The sequence below is a fragment of the Akanthomyces muscarius genome, assembly GCF_028009165.1.
Source record: "Akanthomyces muscarius strain Ve6 chromosome Unknown contig_18, whole genome shotgun sequence".
NCBI lineage: Eukaryota > Fungi > Ascomycota > Sordariomycetes > Hypocreales > Cordycipitaceae > Akanthomyces > Akanthomyces muscarius.
The window spans coordinates 2152550-2165112 of NW_026611618.1; the positions used below are offsets into that span (position 1 = coordinate 2152550).

Genomic DNA, 12563 nt, shown 5'->3' on the forward strand with positions numbered 1-12563 from the left:
TTGCATCATGCTCGCTGAGCTAAAAAATGTTGAATGCTTCATGGTCATGTATGGTTTGCTCCCCGGTGACTGTAGTCAACTCCCATCCGAGATGAATTGTTGCCCAGAAAGATGTAGACAGAAAGGAAATGCAGTGCTAAAGAAAACTGAAAGAAATTCAGCGACGTCGAGGCTTGGGAGCGCCGTTGATGACACTGTGCAGGTAGCCCGTCGCAGCGGGGTGCACATTGTCCGAGGTAACATGCAGCACGTCCACCGCGAAGACGGGATGAAGTCGGCTCACGTCAAAGAAGAGCTTCTCCTCCTCAGGCTTCTCCTGCTCCTGCTCCTGCTCCTGCTCCTGCTCCTGCTCCTGCTCCTGCTCCTGCTCCTGCTGCTCCTCGGGGACGGCCTCGGGGACGACAGGCTTGGTCTGCATGACGTCGCGAAAGGCCGCGTCGAGCTCGTCCTGCGCGGCTTGCTTCGAGGCCGTCTTGCGGTGCGACGACTGCTTCGAGGTGGCGACGGAGCTGGCGGCCGTGACCTCGGAGCGCAGCGAGTACGTGTCAAAGGCCGAGGCGTCGTCCTGGTCCGAGAGCGTCGACGCGCCGCCGGGCGAAACCGGACGCAGCGTCGTCGAGAGCGCCAGCCAGTCGGGCACCTGGCGCGGCGGCATCTGCGTCGTCGTCGACCAGAGTGAGGCGGAGCGCAGGGCGGCGAGTGGACGCGTGTCGATGCGTAGCTTGCGGGCCGTGTCCAAGGCAGCCGGGCGCGCGGCGGTGGTCTTGTAGTGGTGGCGGATGTGTGAAACGCTCCAGAGACCCTCGGTCTGCTCGGCGGGCAAAGCAGCCGGCTTGGACCAGAGTGGCTGGGATGATGGAACGGGTTTGGCGGCAGGGGCGGGGGCAGCTACGGTAGGCTTGGAGCTGGCCCAGAGGCGGGTGCTGTGAATGACGTCTTGTGCAGACGGTCTGGGCTTGGGGCGCGATGTCTGGGCCTTCTTGGCTGTGTAACGGCCCCATTGCTCATCGTCCTGCGGCAGGCCGAAGAAGACACGAGCGACTGGGGTAGGAGGTGTCCAAAGCCCGTGTGATTCTGTAGTGGCCTTGGCCGGCACAGATATCTCGCTGATGCTAGACTCTGCGAGCGAAGAAGGGGAAGCGAGGAAAGGCGTCGAGGGGGTGCTCGATGCGGGAGTGGCGGATACCTCCTTGGTGGGTTGCCAGAGGCCCTTCAACAAAGACTCATGAATGGGGTCGGCCTTCTTGGGCGTGGGAGACCAGAGAGAGGTGCTGGTGATGCTGGCTGGCGCCGACTTGCGAGGCGCTGCGCGCAGCGTCTCAGCTTGCTTACCGAGGTAGTGCTTCCAGGTCTTTTCATCAGGCTGGGCGAGGCCGGCGCTTCTTGAGATGGTGGCGTACATGTCGTTGGATTTCCAAACAGCTTTGTCAGAAAGTGGTAGAGGAGGTAGTTCCTTGTCCGTGTTGCCGAGGGTAGAGTCCTCTAGGTCGGCGGTGGGCAGTTGTCGGATTGCCAGGATGGTCGCTTCGTCAGCAGAAACAAATCCGGCGCGCGAAGGTGGTCGGTAATCCTCAGAACCGGGAAATAGACTGTTGCGGGAAGGGACAGCGCTTGTACGCAGGAGATTGGCGATTTCCCACAAGGTAGTCTCGTCAAATGCTTCGTCTTCGTCGTCAGAGTAACCTCCGGTGCTGCCGTCACTGTCTGGGGCAGGAAGCTCGTCGTCCGAGTACTGATCAAAGAAAGAAGCGGGATAGACTTGGGAGGGGAAAACAGGTCCTTGCGAAGGCAGAAACGGCTGGGCCAGAGGAAGTTCGTTCAGAGTCGCTCCGGGAAGTGGTACCGAAAATACCGAGGATCGCTGAGGTTGGAGTGTTGCAATATCAGAAGTTTCTCCCCAGGGAAACTGAAAAACGCCAAGAGTGTCGCGCTTGTTAGGAAGAGGCTTCGGACTTTCAGGGATATCGGGAAGTAGTGTAATCCGTTTGCTTCGTCGTGGCGGCTTTTGCGTGACTGGCCGGCGCGGACTTTGTCTTTGCTCCGAAACTGCAGGCGAGATTTGGCTTTCCTGATGCAGCCACGCGGGTGACGAGATGGGTGACACAAGTGCTTTATTATAAATCCTGTGCGGGGATGGTGTCCCTTCTGGTTCCCCAGTCAAAGGCGAAACTCCAACAGGGCTGTCAGAGTCCCTTGTTCGGTTTTGTGCCCGCAGCAAACTTTCAGAGGCTTGCGCCGTGGTATCTGAGTCGATACTCCAGTGCGATACCGGAAGTGGAGCTTTTTCAACAGCCGCAAGATTGACGGATCCGGGCTGAGTCCAGACGCTGAAATTATTGTTCCTGGCAAATGCAGCGTCGAATTCCTCTTCTTTTTCAATTTCTTCTTCGGATTCGTCTGTCTCTGGAGGAGTAGGTTGATTTGTGAGTTGGCGGTGGGCAGATATATCGTTAGTAATAGCTGCCTCGGGCAGACCGTCTTTATTGCGTGACGCTGACTTGCCGAATTTGGCTCGGTTTTCCACTCCGCTAGCAACTGCCTGAGCCGAGCCATCGTCGGTGAAACCAGACTTGCTCCGACCATCAGTAAGCTCGCTGGGTGGAGGTTCGGGTTTCTCGTCAGCCGGGGTTATGGTGTGGTTCTCCGGGGCGCTAGCGTGGTCCGCACCCTTGCCTATTACTGCTTGGCCTAGATCAGGCGACCTCAGCGCTGTAGATGGCTGGGGCGAGGTGAGATGCAAATCTCCGCTTGGTACCAGCGACATGGAGGATCTGGTAGATGAAGGCGAACGGTTTGCTAGATTGCGACGGATGTCTTGCCAGTGCGTCTCTTGGGCTCCCATCTCTGCTTCAAGATTTTCCAAAAGCCTACGACGCTGCTTATCTTCAACCCCGGTTTCTGAGTCAGATTCATCTAGGTGTCTTAGCTGCTGCTGTATTATGTCGAGCGCATGCTGGGGAGACTCCAGGGGTGGTGGCGTCTGCAACTCAACAATCCTGGTCGGCTTGCTAGCTCTGCTGAGCAGAAGAGGAGCGGGTGCTAGCACACGCTTGAGCGACTTCCCTCTATTTCTGCGATTAGAAAATGTTGGACACGCATCGCCCACCCGACGGTGCCATGCGACCGGCTGCGTCAAGGAATTTCTTTGGGCGCTATGGGCACTGAACGATCCTTCTGATTCTGTGTCTAGAACCAAAGGAACAATCTCTTTGCCGTCATCTTCTTCATCTTGTCGTGAGGCACTGCCTGTACCTGAACGTGCACTGTTCGGCAGCGACACTAGCGCGTTGTCGTCTGAAAATCGAGGCACAGTGTCTGCCATGGAAACGTGCCGCATCTCTTCGGCTGGAAGCACTGGGGAAGACTGCCGCCGAACGTTGTAAGCAGATTCGGGTTCCGTGCTGGTTCTGCTACCGAACTCCGTAGATTCTGACAGTGCCGTTTTGGGATCGGTGCCTGCAGCATTGGATGGGGCCGAGTCAGCAGAAACGCTGGCTCTGGAACTAGAGGATTCATTGATGCTGCCCGGGGTGGCTGCCTTGCTCGCATTGTCAGACTTCTTGTGATATTTGCCTAGTGCTAAAACGGCACCGGCGCTCTTGGGTGGCTCTGGGAAAGATGGAATCCGTGAAATGGTATCCGACTCAGAGTCCATACTTTCCCTCTGCAACTCGACAGAGCCGCCCGACCGAGACAGTCGATGCCGATATACCGTAGGCGAAACTTTGATGGTAAAGTCGGCCTTGTAGATTGACGACTTGCGAGGTATCGGTCTTGGACGATGGACAATGGAGTCCGTGGAAATAGAAGAGTTTGCCAATGATAGAGCAACGAGCTGGCGTGAGATTGGTTCACCAACTCCGTCAATATCGGACTTGTTGGAAAACATGATCGTTTTGCCTCGCTCCCTAGCATCATCTGAGAGATCTTTCGCTGGCTGTGCCCTTGGGTTTAGAGGAATTCCAACAACCGCTCTGAGTTGTACGGGGGTTTTGGCAGGGACAGTCTCCTTCCCGTTGGCGGAGTCTGGTCGTTGTCTAGATGGCCGAATGTCTTTCCTCACAGATCCTGGACCACTGCGAGTGAGAACGGATGCACGGGCGGTCGTGGCAGCTGCACTTTCGTAGGTTTTGGATGGCGCTGCATCAGATCGGGGGTTGGGAAATGGCATCGGCAGTGGCTGGACCCTGGGGACAAGTGGACTGACGGCGCTGGCGCTCGACCAGCTAGTATTTTCTTGCCGGAGAGGCGTCGGAATAGCAGGCGGCACGCTAGAATCCATGAATATGCTAGAAGTATCACGCAGAACTGACTTTCCAGGCCGATTCCTCCTCAATGGACTCTGAGGTGGTATTGCGGGCGGAACTTCATTTGAGATTTGTGCGGTTGACCCGGGAGGTCTTCTGAGAGACCGCGCCGGAGGTGACATGACCACTTCAGGTGCGCCCAGTGCAGGGCGTGGAGACCGACGACGAAGATCCTCTGCGCCAGGCGATACTTGTGTAGCTGTCGTCGCGGCGTCTGGCGCTAGACGGGAGCGCTCTGGCAAGAGGGCTGGCATATAACTGGCACTTGCGACTTCTTTTCGTTTGACCTTGTTTTCTGAAGGGTTTCGTGTTAGAGCCTGATATTGGCTACTTCTATCCAAAGCCACCGCCTTGGATGACATAGTTCTTCTGTCCTGGTCATTCTTTGCAGCCACGGCAAGATCTATAGTAGGAATCTTTTCCCTTATCTTGAGAGCGCTGCTTTCACGGATGACAGGGTTTGAGATTGCTAGCTTCCCTTTTGGTCGCTTCTTTGGTGGGTTCTGAAGTACAATCGGAGCTGTATTTGCGCGGATAGGCGGAAACAGCTGCCCTTGGACGGGAACGCCACCAACTCCGCGCTCCGTTTGGCCAGGAGTTGGTCGGTCGATAATCGGAAGGGCCCTATCAGCTCCTCTAGAGCCTGACTTAGGCATCGTAAAGGACCCAGCGGCGGGCCTTTGAACATGAGCAATGTGAGGTTGAGGTCCACCCCACGGCCTGTCAAAGACCTCTGGAGACACGTCGGTATCGCGGCTTTCAATTGGTCGACTAGGTAGAGCTTTCGAAGTGTTGGGCCTTGCAGAAGGAAGGGGAGAATCGGGTTCAATAATTAGAAGATGACCACTGAATAAGACAACGAGACCTAGTAGGCATTAGAACTGCGCATCTGCGTCGTCTTTCATTTCACCAACCTATCAAGACAAGAAGGCCTATTGAAGGCACAACGGTTCGGGTGGCAATGGGCAACATTTGGATGCCGAGTATCATCGGAATACTTGTCTTGAGGACTGTTAGCTTGCGCAAGAGAAGTGGGGTTGGTAGACTTACAGCGAGCCACGCTCCAAAGCCGGCCGTTAAAAATGTAAAAATCTTGGCTGGTTCAAGACTGGAAGTTTGTAGGCTCGGAGACTGGACGGGTGATTTGAATACGAAAATGAGCGCCAAGAGGACAAAGACGATTAGTGCGTCCGTGACTAGTGTCGCAATACCGAGGGGAACAAGGATATTCTTGGCGACGCAAACGGGGTAAACTTGCGGACGCTGAACGGCGACAAATACACCACCCATTATGAAGCGCACAGGAATCAGGGCCTGCAGAACAAAAATGCCACTCGAGGCCTTCTTTGGTTTGATTCGCCAAAGTAGAAATTGCTCAAAGGCGAGACGCGCGATCTGGTCAAAGCCAGAGGCAAAGGCGATGAGTACTTGGCAGGAGGGATTGCCATCGCCGGTGATTAGGGTTGCCACAAAATCCATGATGCTCCAAAGTGTCGACGAGAGGAGAAAGGTTAAGAGGACCAGCCTCAGTCCATTTGAAACGGGGGCATCGCCTGTGAGCCAGCGGCTGCCAAAGGTGAAGAGACATGCCGCAGCGGAAGACGCCAAAGCGACAAGTCCACTGTAAAGGGTTAGATACGGGAGTCAAACATCGTGAGATCAAAGAAGACTGACAACGCAAAAGTAGCAATGAGGGCTTGTGTGCCGCCAGCGACAGCCATGGCTTCCTGGCCATGCGAGCAGGTAAATGTACAGAAGCGAGCGCGTGGAAGAGTAAAAAGCCGGAAATTAGATTAAGCGAGAGGAAAAAATAAGAACTCGGAAATCAAAAGTCGCCCAATCGACCGCCATTATGAATTTCAGACGTCAATGGTTCATCGTGAATATTTTTGGCGCACAGCCACTGTATGGTTGAAAGAGGAAAGAAGACTGATTCGGCAACAGGAACAAGGCGACCGACAGGCCACGCGTGAAGAAACAAGGTGGATATAGCGCAGATTTTCGAAAGAGAGCATTGCAAGATGGAAAGCCAAGAAACACATGATGGACTGCCAAACAGTCGGCCATACGACGTAGCCTGGGCAGTCCGGGGGCAGCGTCGTCTCAAGCAGTGTCGCAGTGTCAAAGGCGTGTGCCCCACGCATCAGGAGATGTGGTTGATTGGGTCCAACAGTCGCGCAGCGTTTCATGTACACAATCTGCGACACCAGGTCGGTGGTCACGAAGGAGGTTCTGCGGCACCATCAAAGCACAAGAAGACGCTGATAAACGGCAAAAGTGCTTTGCGTCTGGCAATCTGACGTCGCTTGACCGAGACGGCGCTGCATTGAGGATGGGTGTCACCGGAGACCGACAAGGCGTGTCGCTCTGCGGAATAAGCACGGGAATAGCAATGTATTGACCAGTCGTGTCACTGAAAATTGAGCCCCCTCCCAGAGTGATAGAAAACAGCGCAGGGTAGACCCGAGTCGGAACATGGAGAGCTCGTTTTAGAACGTGTCGTCGGTGGACCTGGGGGACTTTATGTCTGGTGCGGCGCCGTGGGAGCTTCTGAGGCAGCTGTTTGTAGTGGCGTCTGGCCCCTTGGTCCTGGCAATACCGGAGGACTGCGGCTCGCCTCTGTGGGCGCGGCGACGGATGCATGTTTTTGCCATGATTGACGAGGGAGGAAATTTCGAGATGATTGAAGGGATATTGTTTTTTGATAAGGAAGAAAGATGGTTAAGGATGGTTGAATCAAAGTAAACGACAAACACAGAGAGGGGTTTCGGGTTGGCAGCTGGCAGCTGGCAGGCCACAGCCGTTGTCGGGCGCCAGCGCGCGCACAGGTTGGCATGTGCTCTGCCCAGACCGCCCAAGCCGCTTTATTTTCGTCGTCTTACTACACCTCTGTCTCTGCAAGCGATCAACCTGCAGGAGTAGCGTGACTGACCGCATGGTATTTGGCATGCTAGCCTCGGTATCTGTCATCTCGTTACAAAAAAGAAAAGGCTCAGAAGTATCGAAATATTGTCCTTGCACGGTGCAAGTGCCTGTGACCGTCGGCCCCCGCCGGCAGCCACCTCGCTGGCGGGATACTTACTGACCGGGCGGGAAAGGCTGACGGGATCATAGATTGCCGCTTTTTGCTAGATGCATGCATTCATCTAATCTTATTTCTCATGCAATAGGTCCCCGGTACACGCCTTTGAGTATCCCGCCGGCAATTCATGAGACGGTAGCCCAAATCTTGCCGCAGCAGACGGGTCACAGACAGCTGGTACTATAGATTGGATGGCTGATATATACCCGGTATGGGCCAATTCCCGCGTAGAACAGCGTCCGGCCATTTCCCTCAAACTTAGAGTTGCCAAGTGTGCTGCTTACCCGCATTGCCGTGTAGCTCGAGTCTGTCCAACAACATCCGGAGAGCTGCGCCCAAGCAACGACTACTCAGGTGGGGAACATCAGACGTGCTTTTTACAGACAGAAACAACTGCATGTGCTATTAGAGATGCTTGATTATCACAAAGGGGGCGCCTGCGAGGCCTGCGTGTTTCTGCCATTCAATGTCAACGCGAAAACATGCGATCGAGTCTAAGGCACATGCTCAATCCCGTAAATGAGTATTCCAAGTCTACAGCTTGAATAAAACTCTGATAAGGGAGAGTTTCCCTGCATCCCTCCTTGGGGGGCCTTTCTTCATTGATGGTCACCGTCTACCTATTCCGGTTCGCTCGTGCAGCCGCCGCCAACCGTGCGAGGGACTGAGAGCACCACCTGGAGCATGGCATCCAGGTCGTTCCGGACCGACCACATCTCCAGCAGTTCTCGCTGCGAATCCGTCGTCTGCTCTAAGAAAGATTGATGATACAGATCACGCAGGGACGCGCAGGGCTCTCCAACAGACAGCGGGCCCCAGGCCGAAGCACCCTCGACCCTACTTCGCCAAATCTCGGCGGCTTGATCTGCCTGCTGCACCAACTCATCCACAGGCTCCAAGGCAATTTCTAACAGATGCCACCGAAACTCACACCTGATCGAGCTAGGCACAATAATCAGCTCGTGGTTACCGTCTCAGCGTTGGCGGCGGCGGCGGCTTACCTGGCGATCTCCAGTAGCCGCGTATAGCATTCCAGGGCTTTGCCGACTTTGCGGGGAGCTCGTTCAGATCGGCACCACTCTGAACATACATGAAAACCCCGGTAAAGACCTCAGTCTCTGGCCATTCGCGCCGGGTATATTATACCATGTCTCGGTCCGCGCGCACCTGATCCTTGGTCGACTCCTCTTTGCAATGGGCCAGGATGATGTCGGCCTGCGATATGAGGTCGATCGCATGGTGGAGAAGCGCGTCGTCGTAGTTCTTGTACTTGCCGAGGCCGGGTAGCTCGCTGGCAGCTTTGTAGGCAGGCACGGAATGCACGCTCAATGTCCGCCTTCGTTGTCCTTGATGTTAGCAATGCAAGGGCTAGGTGCTCAACAGAAGAAATGATGAAGGCTAGAGATGACCGATTTCCTACGGCGAGTCAAAACGGATATGTGTGAGGTAAATCCTCCCGCCTCGTAGAAACTCGGCTGATGTGGACATGCATGTCGACCAACCAACCAACCAACCAATTTCGGCTCTCGTTAGTCTGCGCTGTGGCGCGCCTGTACATGGCTGTGAGCCATACATACTGGACTATTCCCGCTGCAAGGCTGCCGTGCCGAGGAACAACCACAATAGGCATCTCCGATGGTTTCTGCATGCATGCATGCATAGCTGCCCACGAGAATTTGAGCCAGCCGTATGTGGAAGTGGCGTCCATTACTACACTGAATACTTTGTCTACCTGTTCACGGCGCCCGCTCATTGCAACGGCGTGGACCCGGCGCGCCGGAGCCCCGCGGAGTGGCCCCTCCCGCAGACCCCGCACGGCCGAATCACAACGGCGCCGGCCCTGGAGAGGACTCATAACGACTCATAACGACTGTACCTGACGAGACAATCCTTCGCACAGTCATAATGACCGTGGCAGCCGGAGCTGCAGTGGATAGGGACATCTTCACCAGAAACTGCCATTTTGGGAACGATGATCCAGTCACGTCCCTCTTGTTCGTAAGCCGCAGCCGTGTTCTTTCTAGGGCGTGTTACGACACTGGTGACAAGCAACGGAAGCTAGAGGAATAGCTTGGTCGCGTCTTAGTATTTAATCCAACCTCAGCCCGCACCTCATCCCAGCATCTCTCAATACAACCACCACGCAACTCGCTTCTCTATTCTTTGCCGCTTTCGCTTTTCACAATGGGCCGCCACAGTCTCGAATACCCCAAAGATGCCACTAACAAGGTCAAGCGCCATGGCGAGCGAGGCAAGTCACTTTCCCAACTTCCTCCAGTCTCCCACTCACATTGTCTGCCTTCACCAAACGTCGCATTGTCGCTAATACTCCTGGACAGGCGTCTACGCCCTCGAGCAGATCCACGGACTCGTCAACGCCTCGCACTTCCTCCACCTATCCATGAACGTCCCCGATTCGCCCTTCCCCGCGACCCTGCCCATGATTGGCCAGATGGGCTCCTTTGACCGTCCGTCCGCCTCCCTCGGCGACCCGCTCGACCTCTACCTGCACGGATTCGTCTCCGGCCGCATGTTCCAAAACGCGCGCGACAGCACCGTTCCCGTCTGCGTCTCCGTCGCGCATCTCGACGGCCTCGTGCTGTCCCTCTCAGCCTTCAACTCGAGCTACAACTACCGCTCCGCTGTGCTGTTTGGCCACGCGTCGCTCGTCACCGACGCCGAGGAGAAGCTGTACGCGCTGGAGCTGATTACCGACTCGGTGGTGCCCGGGCGCTGGGCGCAGAGCAGGCAGCCCCCGACGAGCGCGGAGCTGCAGAGCACGTCCGTGCTCAGGGTCAAGATTGCGTCAGGGAGTTTGAAGGCGCGCGACGGTGAGACGGGCGAGGACAAGCACGACATGGAGAATGAGCAGGCGAGGGACAGCATCTGGACGGGCGTGGTGCCGGTGCACCATGTCTTTGGGGAGGCGGTCCCGTCGTCGTACAACAGGGTCAAGGAGACGCCGGCGTATATTACGGACTATGCAAAGGAGCTGACAAAGGACAACGGCGAGTATGCAGTTAATGCCATCAAGGCGGCAAAGAAAGAATAACCCAGCAAAAGGGGAGAGGTGTAGACAGGCTGTCTCTCTGCCGTCAACGCGCACAAAAAGTTAAAAGCAAAAGAAAAAAAAAGAAGTTGCCATTGTCTACAAGATGTCAGTGCAGCACATGCAATATATACACACTTTTATATGGTGAATGGCCTTCTATGTCCATCTACCACTTTTCCCACACCACGCCCGGCAGTACCGTCCTCATAATCGACCAGTGACCCCTCGCACTGGTTTTATGCGACTTTGTCACCACCTCCGTCTCATTCACTCTTACGAGCTGCTGCTTTCCCTCAGCATCATCCACCGCCAAAAACTCCGTCGCGTGCACCTCGTGCGTCGGTTCCAGAAACTCGCGGCGCGCAAAGCTGTCCAGCTTGTCTTTATCCGTAGCAGCGCGAAACGCTAGCGCGCCGGGCGTCTTCTTGCAAAATATAACCATGTTTGTAAAGTCGGAACCTCCGTGCGCAGCGATGCTGGCTGCGTCGGCAGGGAACTCGCGAAAGATGCGGCACGACGGGAACACGGCGTTGATGGTGCGCACAATGGCACGCGGGCCGGGCAGGGCGAGGTCGCCGGCATAGTTCTAGTAAAGCTGTTAGTTTGATATAAGGGAAATTTGGAAGAGACAAAGACGCACAATAGCAATGGCGCCGTGCGGCTTGAGGAGAGTGTGCAGCTGCTGGAGAAACTCAAGCGTAAAGAGGTCAATGGGCTCGGCGCCGCCGGTAAAGACGTCGTGCACAATGTAGTCGAAGCGCGCGCCGGCCGCGTCGTCGGCCAGCTTCTTGGTGTAGCGGCCCGCGTCGGACAGGACGGGTACGTTGTTCTCGCGCAGCTGAAAGTACTTCTTAGCAAATGCGTGCACCACCGGGTCAATCTCGACCACGGTGGTGTCGATGCCGTGCGCCACTAGCGCAGAAGGCGTCGTTCCGATTCCCAAACCACTACAGATTACGTAGCATTAGCATAATTCAAAACCAACAACATAGCGGGGCAGTTCTTGCAGACTTACATGACAAGCGCGTTGGCTTTGTCATCCGGTACCGCCTCGCCGGTCTGGATGAGCCGCACCGCCTCTAGCATGGCAAACACGCCGTAGATGGGCTCGGCGACGATGCCCCCTACCACCGACTCGTCCGTGTACTCGCCGCCGAGCAGACTATGGTCGCAACGCATGACGCGGAACCCACCCCTGATGCTCTGCAGCACCGAAACATAGCCCGTGTTGGACTCGGCACGGTCAATCAGCAGCCAGTCGTGCGCCTGCAGCGTGGTGTTGAGCCTCGCGGCCGCGCCTGGGGTCGGCATGTGCGGGTTGAGCCACACGGTGTGCACCAGCGCCGGCGCCGCGAGTAGCAGATGCAGCGATGGCGCGAGGCCCGCCATGAGCCCACCGAGCGAGAGCTGCATGCCGACGCGGGTGAGCGCAAAGGTCACGGCCGTGGCGTTGGAGGACCGCCCGGCGAAGCGCAGCACGTAGTCGCTGGCCAGATTCTCAAACGCCGTGAAGAGCGCCCACGATCCCATCCCCGGAAGAGCGTCGGCGAGGAACTTGGGCAGGAGCGGGACCTTGACGCCTTCGAGGGAGTCCGCGGCTGCCGCTGCGGCGAGCAGCACCACGGGCACCACGGTCAGCGACTCGGTGATGAGCGGGCCCCAGACGGGACCGAGAATTGCGCTATACGGCTCGAGCAGGAACTGGATGAGCGGCGCGCAAAGTGTGAATACAGGCAGCAGGCGCGCGGCGGAAAGGCCCCGCGGGTCCAGGGCGCGCGCGAGAAAAAGGTTGCCCGCCCAACCGGCAAAGGCGGCCGCGGCGCGCACGGGCAGGTGGTAAGTCGAGGCTGGGATGCTCCCGTAGACGGGGGCGAGGGCGAGCTGCGAGGCATGCGCGAAGAAGCCGGCAAAGAAGAGGAATGTGATGGCGTTGCGCACCAGGCGGAACTGCGCGGTGAGCTGCGTGAGCGATGAGCCGCCGTCGATCTGGGCCTTGCTGGCGAGGTTGCGCAGCTCCTTTTCGTACTGCGCCTTGGAGGACGCGACGGTCGGTTCGGGTGCGGTGGCCTTGCGGCGGCCGGCGGCTGTCGTGCGAGGCATTGTCGGAGATGGGGGTGGTCTC

At 56.6% G+C, this 12563-nt stretch overlaps 4 protein-coding genes across 4 annotated transcripts; 1 reads left to right on the forward strand and 3 right to left on the reverse strand.

The window, feature by feature from the left end:
- Positions 1-157: 157 nt before the first annotated feature.
- Positions 158-6028, reverse strand: LMH87_009178 (uncharacterized protein; the record flags this gene model as incomplete). Its single annotated transcript, XM_056202468.1, has 4 exons — positions 158-5172; positions 5222-5309; positions 5358-5928; positions 5982-6028. The coding sequence occupies 4 exons, from the start codon at positions 6026-6028 to the stop codon at positions 158-160; spliced, it is 5721 nt and encodes a 1906-aa protein (XP_056057029.1).
- A 1981-nt stretch (positions 6029-8009) lies between these two features.
- On the reverse strand, positions 8010-9097 carry LMH87_009179 (uncharacterized protein; the record flags this gene model as incomplete). Its single annotated transcript, XM_056202469.1, has 5 exons — positions 8010-8258; positions 8321-8331; positions 8391-8469; positions 8536-8725; positions 8967-9097. The coding sequence occupies 5 exons, from the start codon at positions 9095-9097 to the stop codon at positions 8010-8012; spliced, it is 660 nt and encodes a 219-aa protein (XP_056057030.1).
- A 476-nt stretch (positions 9098-9573) lies between these two features.
- On the forward strand, positions 9574-10441 carry LMH87_009180 (uncharacterized protein; the record flags this gene model as incomplete). Its single annotated transcript, XM_056202470.1, has 2 exons — positions 9574-9640; positions 9729-10441. The coding sequence occupies 2 exons, from the start codon at positions 9574-9576 to the stop codon at positions 10439-10441; spliced, it is 780 nt and encodes a 259-aa protein (XP_056057031.1).
- A 166-nt stretch (positions 10442-10607) lies between these two features.
- On the reverse strand, positions 10608-12541 carry LMH87_009181 (uncharacterized protein; the record flags this gene model as incomplete). Its single annotated transcript, XM_056202471.1, has 3 exons — positions 10608-11027; positions 11082-11388; positions 11457-12541. The coding sequence occupies 3 exons, from the start codon at positions 12539-12541 to the stop codon at positions 10608-10610; spliced, it is 1812 nt and encodes a 603-aa protein (XP_056057032.1).
- Between the last annotated feature and the right edge of the window lie 22 nt (positions 12542-12563).